At 50.2% G+C, this 22,209-nt stretch overlaps 1 protein-coding gene across 1 annotated transcript in view; it reads left to right on the plus strand.

Annotated features, from left to right (window-relative positions):
• Positions 1 to 11,666: 11,666 nt before the first annotated feature.
• Positions 11,667 to 22,209, plus strand: part of TGM2 (transglutaminase 2) — a 31,744-nt gene continuing 21,201 nt past the window's right edge. Inside the window, exons 1-3 of the mRNA XM_016148286.2 lie at positions 11,667 to 11,775; positions 14,201 to 14,380; positions 18,899 to 19,141. Of these exons, the coding sequence (XP_016003772.2) occupies positions 11,766 to 11,775; positions 14,201 to 14,380; positions 18,899 to 19,141 (433 nt within the window). The 5' untranslated portion in view covers positions 11,667 to 11,765. The remainder of the gene's footprint in view (positions 11,776 to 14,200; positions 14,381 to 18,898; positions 19,142 to 22,209) is intronic.

Genomic DNA, 22,209 nt, shown 5'->3' on the forward strand with positions numbered 1-22,209 from the left:
CCTCAGGCTCAGTTTGCCTTGTGAGACCAGGTGGGAGAAAATGCTTCCTCCCCTGACCAGCTACGGGCACCATTTCCCTTTTTGGCTTCAATTTGTTTCTCTTTAAAATAGGGCCCCGGGATTATGGTGACCACTAAATTCAAGCTCTAAAATTCCATGATTAATGATTTTACCATTGTCTTCCCCAGACTTAACCCTAACCATGTCATCCCCACCCCCCCACACACACACTTCAAAGCTTTCCCATGGCTTCCTGTGGCCTAACCTGAACCTGGCACTCAAGGCCTTTTGTGGTCTAGACCCCACTAAACTTTCTAGCCCTAACATTCCTTCCAGGTACTCTTATATTCCAGCCACACTCTTTGGCATCCCCTTCCTATAAATTCTTTACACTCTTCCTCACCTTTGTGACTTTGCCCCCGTGTGTGCAAATAGGTCCCATTGCATCAAATGTTTCTCTTTGCTTTATCAGCTGAACTCATTAAATGTTACCTCCTCCATGTAGCCTGCCCTGATCTTCCACAGAGACAGTTCCTCTCCCACCTGGGTTCCATCAGGTCCCAAGCTCACCTCCACCACAGCCCTGAACACAGTTTATGTACATTTATGTTTACATAGTAAGCACCTTGTACCATGTCTGTTTCCTCCACTGACCTGAGAAAAGGAACCTTTGTAGCAGGAACTCTCTTATTCATGACTCAGCCCACAGTAGATGCTCAATAAATGTTCAATAAATAAATTATCCGATACATAATCTCTAAAACAAAAAACAAACAAACAAACAAACAAACCCACACAGCTCTGTCTCTAACTCTTTATGGGTCTCTAGACAAAGTTAGCTATCTCTAGGCTTCAGTGTCCTTAGCTGTAAAATGGCAAGGCTGCACCGATTGGCTTCTGAGGGCACAATATCTCTCTTCCCACAAGCTGTGCAAATCCGAGACCCCAATGATGCTATTAGCTTACTTAAGAGCTAGTTCAGCGAAAGAGGAAATTGAGACACAGAAAAGTTAAACAATCTCCAAGGTCACATGACATCTAAGGTGTGTGAGCCAAATCTTCACCCCTTCATTACTGAGTTGCCTCGAAGCTCACCGCAGCCTACCAGGCAGACACAGCAATACTTTTTGGGCACCAACACTGTGACCACATCCTCACCTCAGGGAAGAGCATCTTGGGCAGAAGGAAGGAATAGCTCTAAGTTGGGAGCATATCTGGCATGCTGAAGGAAGAGCAGGGAGGCCAGCATGGTGGAAGCTGAGTGAGCAGGGAGAGAGGTTGAAGGAGAGGTCAAAGAACATCAGGGTCAGACCATGGGTTGGGGGTGGAGGAGACCAGGAGAGCATAGGAGTGAGGGTGGACCTGAAGATGCAAATGTAGGGGTCGTTCACGCACAGACAGCATCTAAAGTCATGATGCTGGCTGAGCTCCTCATGGGACTGGTGTGTGGATTGAAGGGGATGATGGATGTAAAGTGCAGGTCCCTGCACACAGTAAGCGCTTAGCGATTGATGTCATGCCGGCCTCTGCCTCCTCTGGATACCGCAATGGATGGTCTATCTGAGCTCCAGCAAGGCAATCCCGGTGCATGTCTTGGAGCAGCTGCTCTAGAGAGATGCACTTTTCCCAGGGCTACTGGATGACAGTCAAGAAGGAGTGATGGTAAGGGTAGGGAATGGAGGTGGCCCATTGGGTTTGGCAGGCGGGATGTGTCAGAACACAGGACCAGGACCCACAGGGAAGGGACAGACTGAGTGTGAATCTAGTCTGACTGACCCCTGGGCCTATCCCAGCTCCAGGAGTGACACCCAATGACCTCAGGCAAGCTCATCTTCTCTCTGAAACTCACTCTTCTCATTTGGAAATTGGGTGACGAAATCATTCATCATGTGGACATAGCACTGCTTGAGAAAATGACAGCTTAGGGTCTTGTAGGGCCAGATGGGGCTGAAAACAAACCAAGAAAATCTTTTTCGCACAGAGCTGGCACACAGCAAGTGCATGAAGACACTAATATTTCCCCTCACTCACGCCCCAGAGCTGACTCGAGGGAGGAAGCAGAATTGAGGTTCTTGAAGCCTTTAGAAATCATGAGTCATGAAAACAGCCAGCATTCATGCCACTTTCCCTGTGCCTAATGCCCTGCCATGCAATAACGCATCCATTCTTGAGTCCGGAAGGTCGGTACTCTCATCGTCTCCATTATTTGGATGAGAAAACTGAGGCACAGAGATGGGAGCTGTCTGACCCTGAAGCCCTCCATCGACTCTGCCTCCGGACCTTCTTGCTAAAACTAGGAATTGCCCTGAGCACTCAGGGAGGGCAGTGACCTGGGAAGATGGTGGGTCCTGATGCAGAATTTGTCCTGATTCCAGATGAGGCATCTGTCACTTCCCTCTTCCCACCTGTCCATCCCCCAACAAGCCAACAGCCCCACTGCCTCTTAGGAAAGGACAGGGTTAATTTAATTTGAGTCTCCAGGACATGCATAGGATGATTCATTTTATTTTTTAAAAGCTTAACAAAAAAAAAAAAGAAGAAGAAGAAGAGCCTTATCTGTCAGGTCTCATTTAGAAACCTGAACATTCTGAAAATACTGATAAAGAAAGGGGGCTGGCATCCCTGAGAAGATTCTCAGCAAAAGAGGTGATGCTAATCCAATGTGACAGGGGTATTTTTTTCTTAGGCTAGAAAGGCTGAGACTGAAAATTGCTCTTCTGAGGGTCAACCAACTGGGGTGCAAGCTCAGGAAGTCATCCATGGGAGGGGGGCAGCTGTGAGGTGAGAGCTGGGCTCCTTTCTTCCACTCGCTCCATTTCTTGCAATTGTTAGTCAGGAGATAAGGCCTTGCAGACTCCACAATTACAGTCACAGTATGTTAAAGTCAAAGACCCTAGGGCATCAGAAATTTATGATTTGGTCCAACTTTATCATTTCTCAAATGGGCAACTGAGGCCCAAAGAAAGGAAGTGAAGCATTCATTTGACCAACTGTCAGTCAATAAACATTGGCTAGAACCTTTAAGATGAAGCAGCTAGCCTCCCACCAAGGTTACCAGGAGCTTAGAAAGGCAGCCGGACACCTTCATGACTTTTATTTGGATTCAAGTTCCTGCCATCTGGTCTGGGGAAGGTTATTTAGGCTCTCTGAGCCTTGCTTCCCTAGGTAAAAATGAGAATAACCCTAAACCCCACAGAGTCATCAAGAAAGTTCAATCAGGGAAATGTAGGTTTCTCCATTCAGTTCTTTGGTGGCATGACCGAGCAGACTCAGGGCAGCTTAATATCTAAAATATCAATTGGAAGGACATGTGATAGCCCACAGGTATTTGCCTCAAAGAAACAAAAACACATGTCCACACAAACACCTGTACCTGTATGTTTACAACAGCTCTATTTATAATTGCCCAGAAAAACCTATATGTCCTCAACTGGTTAATGTCTAAACAAGCTGCGGTATAGCCATTGAATGGAATATTACTCAGCAATAAAAAGGCATGAACTGCTGATACCACAACAATGTGGTTGAAGCTTAAATGCATTATGCTTAGTGAAGGAAGCAAGACTCAAAAGGCTGTATACTATAGGATGTCATTTATACGACGTTCTGGAAAAGACAAAGCAATAGAAACGGTAACCAGATCAGTAGTTGCCGGAGACAGAGGAAGGGCAGGAGAGAATTGCCCGCAAAACAGCAGGAGAGAAGTTCTGAGGGCGACGGAAATGTTCTATAAAATAATTGTCCAAGTAGTAACATGGTATGTACGTGTCTGTTAACTCATTAAGCTGTGTACCTGAAAAGGGTGAAGTGTGTATGTAAATCGTACCTCAATAAATCTTTTAAAAAAATCAAACAAGAAACTACAAATCCTAGCTTCAGGAAAGACAAGAAGTGGAGTAGTTCTGGGAATAAAGCAGCAAACTTTAACCATTACGGGCATACGCTAGAGGTATCGTGGGCTTGGTTCTAGATCACTGCAATAAAGCAAATGTTGCAATAAAGCGAGTCGCTCAAATTTTTTGGTTTCCCAGGGCATATAGAAGTTATGGTTACATTATACCATAGTCTCTATTAAGTGTGCAATAGCATTATGTCTAAAAAACAATGTACATAACTTAATGAAAAATGCTTTACTGCTAAGAGATGCTAAACATCATCTGGGCCTGTTGGAAAAATGGTACCAATAGGCTTATTCAAATCACGGTTGCCACAAATCTTCAATTTGTAAAAAAAATGCAATATCTGCCAAGCACAATAAAACAAGATATGCTTATATTTAGAATTTGTGTTGGAGCTATAAGAGTCAAAGTCTCAGGAGAGAATCTGATTGGCTGAGTTGGGGGTCACAGGCCCATCCTTACCCAGAGTTGGGCAGCCACTTGATTGACAACCCCATCATGCCTGTAGAAAGGGCCCTTACCCAGAAGCGAAACAGTAGACAAGCTGTCTCTGCAAAGAAGTCTCCATCAACTGCAGAGGATATTCCCTGTAGGCGCTGGGATTTATTATCATGGATACTGAGGTCTGCCCTTCCAGGAATGAGGCCAATCTTCCCATCTCCTGTGACGTTGGGACATGCGAAGATTGGATTTCAGACTAACTGGGTCAAGCTGAGTGTGGCTTCAGATCTGTAAGCATTCAGTTCAGATAGTCACTCAAGTGTCTCATCAAACAGACAGGAGAAATAAGTGGTCAGTTCATCCAAACATGTGTTGAGCCACTGCCCTAGAGGGTCATTTATTTCCATGAAAGTGTATTTGAGTCTTATTGACTAAACTGGGTGTGTCAGGTAGACACAACTCATGACTCAGCCTCAGGTGGGGAGAGGCAGGGGATGCTGCAGGGTTTGTGGTTCATCCCCCTGCCTCCCTTCAGCAGCCTTGAATGGCCAAGGGAGCCTGGCCAGGCACCCACCCCAAGGCTTGATTCACCGTGCGTGAAATCCTAGCAGTACCGGTGGCCGGCACAGACATTGGAGCACTCACTCTGCCCCTCCCAGGTGTGTGAACTTGGGCAAGTCATTTCACCTCCTTGACCCTCATTTTAACAAAGTAAAAGATTTTTCAAGCACTTTCTTGAAGTGTGTGTGTGTGTGTGTGTGTGTGTGTGTGTGTGTGTGTGTGTGTAGGGATGCTTCAGAAACACTTTAAGACATATAGTTGTGAAATAAACCAAAATTCAGTGTACAGCCCTCAAAATTCTGAATTTCAGTCATGGGAACCCTCACATGAGTTTCCTCTTTATTCAAGTGCTGTGCTGTGGGTTTGGTTTTGTAAGACTATGGCAATATTGACAGTTTTATGGTTTTTTTGGACACATGTATTTTCTCTTTTATATGTCCATATTTTTTCCACTTACTTTGTCAGAATTTCTTTATTTTTTTACAAAAGCTTAATTCTAAATGTAAAACAGGTTATTATTTTCTTGTGAATTAATCTTTAATTACCATAGTAATACATAAAAACACTGCTTCAGGAGCAGAATTTTTCTCACCTTCAAGGGAATACTGAAACCACCTTTAATCACCCCTACTTGCCCTCCCCAATCATGGCCTCCCACACCTCTCCCAGCAATTTGGAAAGGTTATACCAAACTTTTTGTTCTCATAGAAAACGAACAGTCTCGTGGACTCTTCCCCCACATACTATGCCCCCACCTGCTTTCTTTACTCCACATTATGACTTGGATTTGTTTCTATGTCCATACATAGGACTACCTCTTCTGTTTTTTAACTGCTGTGTAATATTCCCAGGCATGGTGGATTTATCCATCTCCTTTTGGACACTCGGGTTCTGGCCAGTTTTTACCATAACAGATAATGCCGTAAAGACTCTTCCTGTACATATGCCTTGGGCACACGTGCAGGAGTTTCTCTTAGGTTTTTGAATAGGATGATATTTGCAAAGGTTTCCAGAGTTTTATTATTGGCTTTTTGTCTTATTTTTTAATCACTATTAAAAAAAAGAAAGAAATATATATATATAGTTAAGATATAATTCACACTCCATAAAAGTCATTCACAGATTTGTGCAACCACGGTTTTGAAGTTCATGCATATTGTAGCACAGATCAGTACTTCATTCCTTTTTATTATCAAATAATCAACCATCCTTTCTTGAGGGCTTACTCTCGACCAGGCATGGCGTTAATCCTCACAAAAAGAGAAGAAGGCACTATATTGTCCCCATTTTATAGGTGGGGATACTGGGGCTTGTGACTTACCCAGGATCACACAGGAAAATAAATGGCAGAGCTGGATTTGAACCCAGGTCTGTTGAACTCCCAATCTTGTGTCCTTATAGCTGCTATTAGAAGAATCTGTGCCCAGTGCACAGATTACAAAGTCTCTTTACTCACAGGATGCCTCTGGGTCTCTGTCACGACTGCTGCTGATTGTCCTATGAGGCTGGACAGAGTAAACAGGACTATTTACTCAACGCCAAATGGCTCCAGATATCAGCAACATCAGAGCTCCTGCATCCACTTGTAGGTTTTTCTGACATCTCCCTCTTGGCACCTCCCACCTCTTGTGTTTTTCCTCCCCAATCCTAATGTCTTAACTCCCAATCTTTGGGGGCTGTTATGTCAGTTTAAGATGTTGCATCTTTGTTAGGATTGGATGCCAAAGAAGTGATAATTGGTTGTAAGGGTGAGTTTTCTGGGGCGGGTTGTCCTGTGAATAAAGCAAATCTTGCTGCCTCAAATGATCAGGATTCTACTCTACCCAAATTCTACAACTCCCCATTCCTTGGATGTCTGGACAGTTGAGAAATGGAAGCACTTACTTGTGACAACAATAATAGGATCAACTTCTTCTCCTTGGAAGGGGCTTTCACTTCCTTTCAGGATCTCCTTCTCTAAGCCCCGTGGGCTAGGGATTTTGACTCCCTTTCTTTAGAGACCGAGATTCAAGGCCACATAGCCAGTAAGAGGGGGGCCAGTGTTGGAACCTGGAGCTATCGGACTCCACGTCAGCCCTTGCCACACCAACTCACCACTGATTCTACCACACAAGCCTCATGTTCTACCCCACTCCTTGTTACAAAGCAATGCCCACTTGCCAATAAAATAAAATTAAATTAAATTAAAGCAGCTGTCTAAATTTTCAAAATTTAAGGTAGAGGTACAGGACCAGTACTTACTTTTCTATAGTAAGTCCCGCACTCTGGGATCAAGGCACCCAGACTCTGCCCTAATTTGCTGTGTGACCTGGAGGAAGTTGTTTGCCCCCTTGGAGGCTCAGCAGGGGGTCTTCCTATGCCTATGATTGTAGGGAATGTGATTGGAAAGTAAGTTGGGCCCAGACCTCTCATCTTTGATGGAGGCGACGAAACTTGAGAGAGGCCCAGCATCATACCCTGGCTCCTGGTCCTGCCATGGGCAACCGGTACCAAAAATTTTACCAACCAAGGCCTGCCTGTCCCTCTCTCTCCCCATTCCTGTCACAGGTCACTTACTCATTCAACAAACATTTAATGAGTCGACACTAAGAGCCAGGTGGATGGAGAGAGACAGAGAAGCACACACACTGGTCCTTAGACAAGACAGACTGTGACTGTGTCCCGCGATGCTAGGGGCAAGAGGGAAGTCTTGCTCTGCGCAGGTGCTGGGAGGAGATGCCTTTTCAGTGGGGCTAGAGCCCAAGTGAAATTTTAATAGGTGATGAGGGGCATCCCAGGTAGAGGGCACAGCTTGAGTTAAGGCCTGGAGGTGGATAAAGCTGCAGCATGCATTTGGGAACTGGTAGAGTGGCTGGCAAGCCTGGAGGGTACAAATGTGAGAGATGGGATGGGATGGTAAGCTGGGCCAGACCTGCGGGGCCTCAGATGCCAGGCCAGATGCCAGGTGGAGGAGCTCAGACTTACCCCTGAGGGGTGTCAGTGCGGGAGGGGTGTGCTCGGACTGTAATCTCTAAAAGCTCCCTCTGGTTCCACAGCTTCTCTCATATTCACACAAACCCTGTGAGGTCTGGAATGTGATTCTGCTTTAAAAGAAGTGGAAACCAGAACCTCAGGGAGGTGAAATAAAGTGCTTGTGGCCCACAGAGCTTAACCAGCATGGCTGGGGCTGAGATCCTGCCCTGGGGAAGGGGCGTTGGGGAGGGGGGGTGCATTGTGACCGCAGAGCTGAGGACACCATGACCAGGTTGGTTTTTCCATCTGCAAAATGGACACATCGAGAGGGCCACCCCAATTGGATGCCTGTTCTCTGCTCCCCACAACCTGGGACACACGGATCCTGCCTCGGACAGGCCACCAGCCACACTCCCTTTCGAAGGTCCTGAAAGGGCATGCCTACCTCTTGGCCTTTTCCCCAAGTCTCTAGACCTTACCCTTACCTCAGCCTGCCCCGCTTCCCGGGAGTCTGGCCCCGCCCTCCTGGATTGCTCAGGCCAGACGTTGCTCATCTGCCGTTAGTCACCAGCTGGTAGAAACGCCGAGGCCTTCAAATGCCCTATCTTGGTCCCACTGCTGCCTCATCTTCCCTCTCCTCCCAGCTGTCTGGGGTGATCTTTGGCCTGTGTGCCCCTAGTCCTTGGGGAATAGCTCAGCCAGCCAGGCCCTGGGAGCCCAGCTGTGCTGTGTGACCTCAGGGCAGGCAGTTTTCCCAACGTCTTTGAACCTTAATCTTTTTCCTTTCCTCCCTTTCCTTCCTTCCATTCTTCCTTCAACTTTCTCTGACTCATCCCTCTTTCTTTCGTGCCACAAACATTTATCGAATATCAGCTATACACTAGACGCCCTGGGTCGGAAGCATGGGCCACTGTCCTCTGAGGCCTCACTTGCTGAGGGCTATAGGACTGAATGTGACTCAGGCCCCTGAGGCCCTATCCTTGGGGATGGTGGCAGGAGATAGGACTGACCCCTGAACCGTGGAAGAGTCAGTACAGGCTTCTGAATCCATCCTGGTCTCCACGCCCGACTTCCTAACTATGTGACTTTGGGCAAGTCACATCACGTCTCTGAGCCCTGGTTTCCTCATTTAACAAACGACAAAAAATCATATTGTGAAATTTAAATGGAACATCTGGCTGGTAGCGGGTTATTCAAAAGTTCTAAAAACTCACCTTTGTCTCCATTTCGAGGCCTGGAAATGCTTACGGAAGCGAAGGACAGATCTCTCTAGTGGTGGGATTCGGGCATCAGAGACCCTGGGCGCAAGACTTATTCGGGAGGCAGGGAGTCCTTCTGAGCCCCGCCCACCACATTTCTGCCTTGTCTGCAACCTGCTTCACCTTCATGTAGGAACCTCCCTTTCTTGGGGAAGGGGAGTCCTGACTCTTGATAAAATCATCATAAAAAGTTTTAGGTGCCATTTATTGAGCTCTTACTATGTGCCTAGCACTGAGTAGTCATTCTCTCCAACCCCCAGGGGTGGGAACTCTTATACTCATTTTAAAGCGGAAGACACACACTGGAAGAGGTCTAGTCACTTGCCCAGGGTCACACAGTCAAGAGAGACCATTCCACAGCAATTCACCTGCACAGGAGCATGACAGGCCACTGCCGGCGCTGTCTGGGGACCTTGAGCTCATGACCAACCTCTCTGGGCCTCTTTTCCCCTCAGTAAACCAGGATTTTGAATCCTTACTTGCCCAATGAGTTAAGACAAGGCAGGGTTTCCCAGCATCTGTGAACGGATGGGGACACTGAGGCCCACGTGGGGCAAGGGTCTCCAGTCGCTGGGCCTGGAATCCAGACCTTTGGCCTCTGCCTGCCACTTTTCGGAAGCCAGTCCTGACCCCAACTGGCCCTATTGTCCTGCGGTTGCTCAAGAGACTGCATCACTCAGGTGGCCACAGTTCTGTGGAAAGGGAGAGAGGAAGGAAGAGGAGGCCAGGACGCGCAGTGGGCTCTGTGCCAAGCCCCATGCCGGGCACCGGAAACGACCTGACTAGTATTCTAAAAAGACATGCATGCATCCTGTCCCCCAGGGAGATCCCAGGCCAGGGTTATAAAGGGAAATTAGTACAATTAGAACATAGTACTCTCAGTGGAAAAGGATGGATGAAGGCAAAATCCATTCTTTCATTTGGAGCAGGGCTGACACTTATGGACCACATACAGCCTGCAAAGCCTGACTGTCCTCATGCCTCCTATTTCTCCTTGAGGTGTCTGTCCTTCAGGGCCAGGTTCTGGGACACTTGGCATTTTTGCTCCAAAACTCAGGGACCCCGGTTATTGAGTGCCCACTATGTACTAGACACCTGGCCTCGATCATTTTGGTTGAGTCTTACTCCAGGCCCATGAGGGACGAATCCTTGCCCCTACTTTGCAGAGGGAGAAACTGAGGCCTGGAAAGTGGAAATACCTATCTGTGGTCGTACAGCTGGTCGGAGCAGAGGAGGCACTCAGACCCTGGCTTCCTGAGAGATGTTCACTCACTCTGCTTCTTCCTCTGTGTTTCACCAGCTTCAGGAAAGCTTCTGGAACAATATCTGCAAAATGGGGCAGTTACAGGGTCCACCCGTGGGGCTATTTTGTCATGAGTTTGTGCACTAAGACCCCAGGCAGGACCTATTTGATCCAAGGACAAACATCCACTGTGTCACACAGGAATAGAATCTGGGGCCAGTTCTGTAGCCCAAATACCTTAATAGATAAAGAGCTTATTCCAGAAAAAGAACCAGGGAGGCCCACAGGCCCCTGTCTCTCCAGGGACACTTCCTGCTCAGGCCTCATGGTAGGTAAGAAGCAGCATAGGAGGCGAGGGGACCAGAGGTACCAAGATGGGTGATGGCAGCTCCCCAGGGTGCTCGGTGTGAGGCGTCAGAGGTTGAATCCTAAGGAAGTTGGCGTTGTTCTCTCCTGGCACGCAGTGGGCCTGCAGGGAAGATCAGTGAAGGGAGGGGTAAGTGCAGGGAGGGATGAGTGAATGAGTGGATGGATGGATAGATGATGAGATGGACCGAGGGACAGATGAGATGGGCACGTTATCTGGGTTTTGCTCCGGGAAGAGGTGTGGGTGCGCTTGCCTTTGTGAGTGTGTCCGTATCTGTCCGTGAGTCCGAGTCCGCATGTGGGCCCCCCTCTGGGTGTCTCCGTCTTTGCGTGTCTGTGGGCGCCCCAGTCCGATTCGGTGTCCACATTGGATGCTGTGTGGGTGTCTGCGAGGTCTGTCCGTGTGTGTCTGTGAGCTGGGTGTATCGGGACACCTGCTTATTTGTGGGTGACTTTCGGTGGGTACCCGTGCGTCTAGCTGTGTGTATGTCCTGGCGTGTCTCTGTGGTTTTAATCTGATTTTGTGGCCACGTCGCCGTGGCTGTATGTCCAGGTGTGTCTGCTGCACCTCTGGGAGCATGCCCGCGTCTCTGCGTAGCCCCATCCCTATGTCTCTGATTGTGTGTCTGTCTGCTCCACGTGTGTCTGTATCTGCATGTGTGTATTTTTGTGTCCAGGTGTCTCTGTCACCCAAGGTCCGATGCTGTGGGTCCAGGAGTGTCTGTGTGTCCTGGTCTAACCGTGTGCCCCTGCCCTTGCTGTCTCAGCGCTGTGCTCTGTCCGCTCCCCCAGGGGGAGCCCTTGCCTGGCCGCTTCCCTTCCTTCCTTCCCTGAGCTCCTGCCCCAGCCGGCCAGGCCAGAGCATGGCCCAGACTGGGCAATAGTAGCCTCCCCAGGTCCCCGCCTTCCCTTGTGCCACGCCCCCTGCCCGCCCCGAAGCGGGCTATAAGTTCCCGTGCTCTCAGCCTCTGCAGCGCCTGCCTCCGGTGGTCGGTACTTGGAGTGTCCTGCCCCGAGTCGAGGAGCTGCTGACACCCCCTGACCATGGCCGAGGGTGAGTATTAGGGTCAGCACCACGCGACCCTGTGCCTGGCTGTTTCTCCCTTGTCTCAGGGGTCTGCCAGTGTAGCGGGGGTCAGGACAGGCTAAGGCTCAATCCATAAGTCCCCAATTTGAGGAAGAGGAGGGTTGGGCGGGGTGAGAAATGCCTGGCTCCCAGTCCTGGGTGGGCTTGGACCTCAGTTTCCCCATCCCCGGGGCATTAACCCCTGCCTCCCTGGATCAGATGAGGCAATGAAACATGAAGGCATGTTATAAACCGTAAAATTGTGTGCTAGTCAACCATTGTCCCTGCCTTCAGTCAGCTAGTGAGGCTGGACCCCTGCTGTGTGCCAGGTGGTGTGACGCTGTACGGGGAGTGCTGGCCTGGCCTCAGATCACTTAGCTTTGGTTAGTCCCTGCCAGCCGGCAGGAGGCATGCATGCTGTCCCTGGCGACGTTCAAGTCAGCCATGGCCGACTCCTTGGCCCTGAGGGCCGGAGAGGATGTTCCAGCATCCTATGGAGGACGAGTGTGCTGAGAGCAGACACGTTCTTCTAGGTCTCTTCTGGCCCTTAAGTTCTGTGACTCTAGTCCTTGGCCACTTGTTGAGTTTCAGTTTCCCCACTGAAAAACGCGGTTGATAATGCCAGCCCTTGGTACATCCGTGAAGGCTGAAAGGAGTAGAGAAGGGGCTCAATGAATTTTTTACCAGCCCCCCATGCGCACGCGCGTGCACGCGCGCACACACACACACTTGCACACACACACTCGCACACACCCACACACACGCTGCCAGTGTTACCATCCCAGGAGAGGGATTTCTACAGTGGAGGGTGTCCCTGCACTAATGCTGCTGGACCCAGCATCTCGGCTGCCTCTTGGGTCATGTCCATTTGCAGATGACCTCTGTACCACCGCAGCCCCCAGGACGGAGGTGTGAGGAGAGGGAATGTGGAAAGGGACATGGGGCAGGTGTTTCTTTCTATAGTCACTGGGCACTTCACACCTCTCTTTTGAGATATCCATGGCAGGACGCAGGAGACCTGGACTGATGTCCCAGGAGAAGGACCGACGTGCTGGGTGACGTTTAGCAAATCCTTCCCCTGGGCCCCGTTGGGACCACATACTTCTCAAGGCCTCCAGGGAGAGTCTGCCTGGCCCACTCCCACCACCCTATAGGCTTCCAAATCTTGACCTTGAACTTGCCAAAATTAAGAAGTTTGTGCTTTGCTCTGACATCCACCCACCCCATCACCCCCATCCCTGCCTTGGTCTTCAGCTTCCTCTGAAACTATAAATTAAAATTTCACATCTCGAGTTCCTGCCCTGGGATAGGCCCCGGGGAAAAGGGTGTCTCAATATCCTCTCCTGGGACTCACAACATCCCTTTGAGGCTTCCATGAGGGAGGCACGGGGAGGGAGAGACACCTGTCCAGGAGCACGGCAGCACTGAGACCCAGGTCCAGCAGACTCCAAAACCCCTGTTGTTTAAAAACCCTTTTCATTATGGAGAATATAGAACACGCATAATAGCAGAGAGGATAGAATAATAAACGCCTACGTTATCACCCAGTTCCAACCACCAACAACTATCGCTACTCCTGCCTCCACCTCACTCCCGCCCATTATGTGGAAGCAAATCCTAGACATCACATAATTTCATCTGTAAATATTTCAATATATATATATATATCTAAAGAATATATACATATACTTTAGACATAAACAAATGAACAAAAATTCCTTAATAGCAACATTAGTCCATCAGTATTTAAATTTCCAGTTGTCTCATCCACGTAAATGTTTTTAAATCGTTTTTTTTTTTTTTTTAAATCAAAACCTAAATAAGGCCCACACAGCACAATGGGGTGGAATGTTTCTTAAGTTTCTCTTAATCTATAGGTTCTCTCTTCAACATTTTTTCCTCATTTTTTTCCTTGCAATTAAGTTGTTAAAGAAACCAAATCCTTTGCCTATAGTTTCCCTGAGAATGAGTTTTGTTGATCATGTCATTGTTCTTTGTTGAACATGTTTCTCAATCCTCTGTGTTTCCTGTAAATTGGAAATTGAACCTAAAAGCAAAGTCTGTGTAATCAACCTATACCAAATACTGCGCTTGCTTTAACCCTCCAGTGATGACAGAATAGCTCAAGTTTAGTAAGTGTTTATTATGCTAAGTGGTTCACAACAGCCCTTTGAGGTAGATCCTGTTATATGGGGAAACTGAGGCCCAGAAAAGTTGAGTTGCCTGAGGTCACACACCTGGGAGGTGGCAGAACCTTCATCCAGGACTAGTCATCATTATCGAGAAAGGGCTGGCTCCCTGGAGGCCCCCATGTCCAGGGAGTGCAGGTGTGTGCCGGGGGGCGGGGGGGTGGGTTGCGGTCACAGCAGGCTGAGGGATGCCCCATGGCTCATGTCCCTCACTGTCTCTGTAGAGCTGGTTCTGGAGAGATGCGACCTGGAGCTGGAGGCCAATGGCCGTGACCACCACACGGCAGACCTCTGCCGGGAGAGGCTGGTGGTACGGCGGGGCCAGCCCTTCCGGCTGACGCTGCACTTTGAGGGCAGAAACTACGAGGCCGGTGTGGACAGCCTCACCTTCAGTGTCGTGACCGGTGAGTACCCGCACCCCCACTCGACCCTAATTCGCCCTGTTCTGTGATTTCATTGTCCTCTGACAGACAATGGGGATAGGTGACTTCATTCCTCTATGCACCCCTGAGAAATTCCCAGCAGTCACTAACTCCATGTCACAGATGAGGGTACTGAGGTGCAGAAAGCTAAGAAATGTCACCTTAGGCCACCCAGCCTTGTAAACAAGTCTGTGCTGCTGGACACCTGGATGCCTAAAAACCTGCCATCACCAGGGCTGGGGTCAGCTTTCTACCACACAGGTTCATCAAAATCTTGCCCGCTCTTTCCTACCTCAAAATGACTTTGGAGCTCTTATCAACAGCCACTTCCCCAAATCCACACGACCCCAGCAGGCCTCTGGGATCGGGCTGGACAGGGTCTGGGTGGTGGAGAGAACCCAGCTGGCTCCAGCCTTCGGGAGGCCGCCTCAGGCTTGAGGGGCTGGATGGACAGTCCCGGGTTCTGGCGCAGAGCTGGGCTGCCTGCCCGCTGTGTGGCTTGAGGCAAGTTGCTTAGCCTCTCTGAGCCTGAGTTTTATCCTGCGAAAGGCAGTCATGGTGGAGGGTTGTTACCTGAGAAGGGCCTGACTCCAGGGAGTACCATGTAGACGTTAGTAGCTGTTGCTCGTCTTGCTCCAGGGGCTCCAGTGATGGGCCAAGGGACATCGAGGCCCTAGCCAACCCTGGGAAAATGGCCTTTAATGCCAACTCGGTTGCTTTGGCTTCTGGTGGGAACCACTCCCTTGAGGTCAGCGAGCGGCCACCTATGTGGGAAAGATCAGCTCTTTCTGAGGTCCCTGAGGGCAGACAGAGCAGCAAGCAGGAACTGCACCGCCTGGCGAGGCCAGTATTTGGTATTTACCTGCGAGGCCAGGCCGTTTGATAAGGCTTATCACCATGCCTGCAGACCAGCCTCGGACATCCTTTCATCCCTCTCCTCGCATTCCACCCCTTCTGGCAGGGGCACACCCACTACCCGGGGCCCCCGCCCCACACACCCCGCACTCATGGGGCCCTTTCTAACAGAGGGGCCTCCTGCTAGTCTTTCATCTCTCTAGCCTCAGTTTCCCTTCCATGAAATGGAAGGTGGGAGTATATAACGGTTGGTGCTCTGAGAAGAGTCAGGCTTAGGATGATGAAAATCACATCCATGGAGGACCTACCGTTTGCACGCTCATACGGAAACCTCTCATCCCGGAAGCCTAAGGAGCCCCTATTTTACAGATGGGAACACTGAGGCTCCGAAAGGTCAAGTTACTTGCCCGGGTCGTACAGTGAATAGGGAAAAAGCAGCATTCAAACCCTGACCACGGAGTTGACGTTTTCCGTCACTGTGACCCCACATCAGGCACCTTTACCTATTAACCACAAGTACCTGCCAGGCCTTCGTTTGTTGATCCTGGTTTGGAATGGTGGATGAGCTTGGGTAGCCTATGATTCCCACTTTCTTTTTGTTTCTTTTTTTCTCAAGGAATCCTCTTTCTTTCCCCTTCTCAATTATCTAGGCAACCTGGCTTTAGATAATTAAAGCCCCAAGTTCAGGGTTGTGGAGGCAACTGGCCTTCCCATCCCAGCAACTAATCTCTGTTCTCCAGTCTTCACCAACTTATCTTAAACTGTAGCCAGCCAGTCCTGGCCACTTCTACATGCCTCTGTGGGCAGCCGTGAAGGACACTCTATCTTTGAATGTACTCAGCTTCCCTGTCTGAGCAACCAAGACCCTTCCCAGGGCTGGAGAAGCCTGAGGGACAATAGCAGGAAGCCAGGCTTCCCACTTCAAGGCCTGGCTTGTGTCAACGCCCAGCCCTGGGCCTGGCCTGGGCCCTGTGCTCCTGTGTTGAAACATTCTAGTTTGTGATTGAACTGTCCTACCTCTTCAGGAAAGCCAAGCCCCAGAGAGGGGAGAGAGGTGGCCGAGGTCACCCAGTCGACCTGACAGTCTCTGTTATGGGGTACAGCCCACAGTAGATAAACACTGTCCTTATTACAGGATTAAGCTCTGTTTGGGAGGCGATCGGAAACCCCAAGAGGGGTCTGGGTTTGGGGTATAAGGGTGGGAGTGAGGTCAGCCTCAAAGAGTGAAAAGAACCCTTATGAGTTTAAGGAAAGGCTTTGCTTTGGAAGGTTCCCCTCACCCACCCAAGCTGGACCCTCACCGCCATGGTCTGGCATAGTGGACAGGATCCTTCAGGTTCCCAGAGTCATTTAGACCCAGAGGGTGTCATTTAGACACCCCCGTGGTGCCTCTGACCCCACAGAGAGTACTGTGTATGACCGCAGCCCAGGAATTTCCAAACCCAGCTTACGTGAGCAGTGGAAGGGCCAGTGGGAATGGGGGACAGCCCATCCTCACCCCACCCTCCAGGACCACTTGGAAGAAAGGGGCGTGTGTGTGTGTGTGTGTGTGAGCACGGACAAAGAGAAAGGGAAGTGTGTTTCCTGACCTTTGCCTGGGGGTGGAATGTCACTAGTGACCATAGCTGTGGGACCTGGCCCAGGCCATGACCATGGTGACCAGACCATTGATCATCCAAACAGGGACATTTCCGAGAATGAAAGGGACTTCATTAATAATTATGCTAAAACCACAGGCATAAACTGGAGCTGTCCCAGGCAAACTGGGACACTGGTCTACCCTAACATTACCCTTGTTGGCCTTAGTTTCCATTTCACTCCAGTCCTCAAAATCTGTGAATTGGCCTGAGAATTCCCATTTGTAATGGTCCCTTTTGGTGACACTGAGGATAACTCACATTTGCTTCATAATTACTACATATTAGTCACTGTTTTCAGTGCCTTCAAGGAACTCTCACAGAGTCTTTTAGAGTGTTAGGAGGTGGCGGTGACAATAAACAGTAACTGGTTTGCTGAGAACTTACTATGTGCCAGGGACCTTGTGACGCGCTTTTCATGTCTCACCTTCTTTAAGCTTCGCACTGACCATGTGATGAGGTGCTGCAGTCAGCCCCATTTCTACAGATGAGGAAGCTGAGGCACAGAGGAGCTACATAGCTCGTCCGAGGTTACAGAGCCAGTTTCAGACCTGGAATCAGAAACTCCCAGGCTTGTGGTCTAAGCCTGTTTTCTTCTTTGATGAGAAAATTGCAGATCAGAGAAGCCTAGTGACTTAGGCCAGCTTACACAAGCTCAGGGCCTGAGTGGGACAGCGAGACCCAGGCTGTCTGTCTCTTGGGCCCCAGTGCTGCCGATCGCCTCCCTCAAATGCTGACGCTGAAAGACAGGGAGCGTTTCAAGGCCTTCGGCTGGCTCCTGGCACCCAGACAGGGCCCTGGAGGCCTGCGCCATGCCTGTTAGTTCATGGTTATATTTGGGCCTGGGTGTGGGTGGGGAGCAGAGGGCCAAGTGCTGGGAGGGAGCCCCTCAGTGAGCAGGCCCCCGTATTGTCAGCAGTGGTGGGCATGGCTATAGGGAGGGAGATGGAGGAATAAAAATAAACCTTCCTGGGCAGCCGCCCAGTTAAGCAGAGAAGGTTCTGTTTCTCCTCTCCACCACCCAAGTCTAGAAAGGGTGACCGGCCCTTTCGCGCCCTCCCTATGACTCAGACCTGCCTACGTGGGCCAGGCCCTCCCCTCCACCTGAAAAAGAAGCTGTTTGAGGCAGGCTCTCCACTTTCCTGAGACTTTAGATCCCCGCTGGGGAGCATCCTCTGGGAATGAGAGGTGCCGTGGGGTCAGCCCAGAGCCTAGAGCCCTGGGCTCAGACTCTCACTTTGCCACAGAACCCTGAGATATCTTCAGGAGACCCCTTCTCTTTCAGGCCTCAGTCTTCCCACCTGTACAAGGGGTCCTAGGGGATGCAAGAAGTGTCAAGGCATCTCATAAAGTGTAAGCAGCTGTAGGGAGGTGAGGGATGGCTATGATCAATCCTAAGAGCTGCCTGTGGAGGAGCCATGGGGGGAAATAAACACTAGACATGTGGGCCAGCACCCAACAACAAGGGGTCTCTCAGACAAGCTCCTGAGGGGATGTCAGCGGACCATGGTCCGATCTTACTTGGAGCTGGGGCTTCTATTTCTGAAAGGAAAATAAGGATGCTAGCTGGTAAAAGAACTCGGTTGGAACAGATAACCTTTGGGGAACACCTGCCTAATTCCTGTCCATGCCCCAGATGGAGAGGAGGATGGTCTTGTCCAAAGTTATGCCAGCCCAGAGCAGTGTGACTGAGACCCTGCCCCAACCTGCACTGCCCCCTCTCCCAGGAGGATCTGTCTCGTTGAGGACCTGCTGTGTGCCTGCAGCTTTTCATGCATTCCCACAAAACCACGCTGCAAGACTGAGTTTTCATTACTACTTTACAGATGGGGAAACCAAGAGTCAGGGAGAGGAAACTTCTTGCCCAAGTTCCCTCAGTGGTTAGTGGCAGAACTGGTTCTTGAACACAGGCTCATGGACCCCCGACATGTGCCTGGCCCCTGCCATCCTTGGCTCCCTGCCTCCCTGTCCGCCCCTGGCTCACAGCCCCTGCCTTCTTCCTCTGCAGGCCCAGCCCCCAGCAAGGAAGCTGGGACCAAGGCCCGCTTCCCCCTGTCTGATGCTGTGGAGGAGGGTGCCTGGACAGCCTCGGTGGTGGACCAGCAGGACAATGCTCTCTCGCTGCAGTTCAGCAGCCCCGCCCACGCCCCCATCGGCCTGTACCGCCTCAGCCTGGAGGCCTCCACCGGCTACCAGGGCTCCAGCTTTGTGCTGGGCCACTTCACCCTGCTCTTCAACGCCTGGTGCCCAGGTGAGCCGCACTCCATCCATGGTCAGGTGGGAGACCGGCAGGGCTCGACCCACCCTTGCGGACCACTGAGGTTGGGGGAATCAAAGTGGACTGAGCGAGGCCCTCTCTGTGCAGCCCTGTGCTCAGCCTCTCAAAAGCCTTGTGATGTGGGGACTCTTGTTATTCCAATTTACAGAGGAACAGACAGGCTCGTAGAAGCAAAATAACTTGTCCAAGGCCACACAGCTACCAAGCGATCTTAACCCAAGTGTCAGTCCATATGTTCCCTGGTATTGGGAGCTGTACATGGAGATTGCCTAGGTTCAGAAGCCCCATTGAGGAACGGCATGCCCAGCGGATACGCAGGGCCATGGCTCCACACCTGGTTCTGTTTCATGGGACTTTGTTCTAACTCTCACCAGATTGGCTTGGGAGGAGAAACCGAGGGAGGTGGAGGGGTGCGGCAGCCAGGAGAGGTGGGCAAGAGCAGTCTGGTTATCTAAGTGCCTCCTCATATGCTCTCTCAATTAGTCCGCTCAACGATGCCAGGGTTAGAGGTCAGCGTCCTCGTTTCATAGACAGGAAACTGAGGCTCAGAGAAGTTAAGTGGCTCTTGGCAGCTCCTTCAGTAAGTAAGTGGACAATACTGGACAAAACTAGAGAGTCAGAGGGGAGAGCTTGGAGGCACCGAGGAGGGAGGGGCTGCCACACCCCTTCCTGGGCCTCGGTTTCCCCATCTGACTACCCAGGCGGTCAGATCTGTTTCCTTCTTGTTCCTACACAGCAATGCAGAGAAAAAGGACTTGTGGGCAGGTCCCAGACTGGGGATGAGGGGTCCCCCACCTCAAAGCCTGGGTCCGGGGCAGAAATCATGGCCTCTCCAGCATCAGAAAAACAGGGCTACTGCTTTATTTTTTCTTCTCCATTTTGGGACATTTTATAACATATTTGAGCAGAAAGATTTTTTCTTTTTTCTTTTTTTTACATATTTTGGCTTTTATTTCTAATTATAGCAGTCAGAGAAGACATCCCCTTTGTAAAAAGCTTCAAGCACTAGAGAGAAACAGCTCCCCTGACTCCCCTCCCTGGAAACACTGTCTCGGGGGTCTCAGCAATTTAGATCCGGGTGCACGTGCCTGGAGATATTGCTGTGTTATTGGGTTCCTCTGTCTCTCTTAAGCATAAAAAAGATCCCACAGTCTACATCAACTAATTTTTTCCCCCTCTATGATACATCCTGAGGGTCTTGCCACATCACCTGCATACATCTGCTCATTCTTTTTAGGAGCCTGAGTGTCCCACATTTTGCTCATGTGGCTGGTTCATTCATCTAGCCCCTCACCCATGGGCATGAGGTCATCTCCAGTGGCTCATCACGGGGAGAGAGTGACAACGAGCTCTCTTGCTCCCCTGGCCACATGGAATGGTTTCTCAGGACAGACGTGGCCTTGCTGGCCCTGCTGTTTGCTTGTTTCCATTTTTGACAATCTACAGAGCTTACAGCTGGTCAGCAGCCGGGCCTGTGGAGCAGGAACATGCCAGTGTCCCCCTGTGACAAACACGGCAAAGTTTCAGAGTTCAGGGAATGGGAAGCAAGGTTCTAGGGGATGTCCTCCTCCCTCCGGAACTGTCCCCTCCCTGTCCAGTGGGTTGGCATGGCGGTCGGCCAAGCAGTACAGTGACTAAAGTGACCCACATCCCAGGGTGGGAGCCTTGAGGAGGCGGTGGAGCTGGTGATGGGGAGGCAGGAAGTTGGGCTTGGTGGGGGCAGGGGCGCTGGGCAAGGACACTGCTCTCCCTCTGTGGGGAGAGGACAAGATCTGCCTGTCAATGGGACCCTCCTGTCCCTGAGCTCCGACATGGACAGGATCAAGCACCATTTATGTGCGAAGTTTCTGTCCCCAGAGCACCTACCTTTACCAGATGGAGACCCGAGCCGGAGACATCGGTCCCAGTGTGCTGCCACTCTCATTCCGACAGGGAAATATCACGGGTTTTTCTTTCTCTTTCGTTCTTTCTCCCACACTGCCAGCTGATTTATAACCAAGTAGATCACTTATCGTAAGGCTAATTCTGATGACGCCATTTTTGGAACCGAAGAGCAGGATACGTAAGACACTCAGCCACTTTCACATCTGCCTTCCTCCTTGCAATGAGAGTTGGGGTGCCGGTCACTGAAGATGGCCTCCACGGAGTCCAGAGCAGCTGCATCCTAGGTCCAGCTTTGCCAGCTTCTGAATGTGTTTTCCCAAGCTGTCTTTAGTAGGCACAGTGCCTGGGCCCACCATACTTTAAGGGGTCCATGAAAAATGTGTTAATTTATTTTAAAACCAGAATCAAAAATTGAACATTTCAGCTAGATAATATGTTTTAATATGTAATATTAATACATTCATCATTATACGAATGTCATCATAAAATATATTTTTAATATATTTTTTAATAGAAGAAGGGGCCCATGGAAGCAAAAATGCCCAGGGCCCACCAAAAGTTCTGAATTTCCCCTTCCCAGTCTGTGAAGTAGGGATGGTAAAGGTCAGCCTGACTTTGACCTCCCGTCATCTGGCCCCAACTACCTCAGCCCCCTTTTCTGTCCTTATTAGTCAAAGAAAACTAAGTGCCCTGCATTTTCCAGCAGCTGCACCTTTGCTGTCTCTGGTCCTCTGCTTAGAATGTCATCGAGACATCAGATGCCACCTGCTCCCTTCCCCTCCACGTGGACAGAACGCCACCTCCACAGAGCCACGGTCACCCTTTCTTGGTGTTCTCTCCACCTTGCATCATGCCCCTTCCTCACGCTGGCTCAGGCCTTCAGCTTGCAAAGAGCACCTTTCAAATCTGCAATAACATTTTACTCACAGGGAACAAGAGAGGTAGGCAGAGAAGGAGAAGTGACCTGCCCAGGGTCACCTAAGTGAGGATCTGAGCTAGGGGGCACCTGATTCCTGTCCAGGGCTCTTGTCCAGGGCTCTTCTCTCTCCTGTTTTCGGCATCAGTTTTCCTATCTGTAAAATATTCTTGAGTCCTAATTCTCCCGTCTGTAAATGGGGCTTTTTAGAATCCCTTGCACATAGGGCTTTTGTGGAAAA

This window comes from Rousettus aegyptiacus, unplaced genomic scaffold (assembly GCF_014176215.1).
Source record: "Rousettus aegyptiacus isolate mRouAeg1 unplaced genomic scaffold, mRouAeg1.p scaffold_m13_p_12, whole genome shotgun sequence".
NCBI lineage: Eukaryota > Metazoa > Chordata > Mammalia > Chiroptera > Pteropodidae > Rousettus > Rousettus aegyptiacus.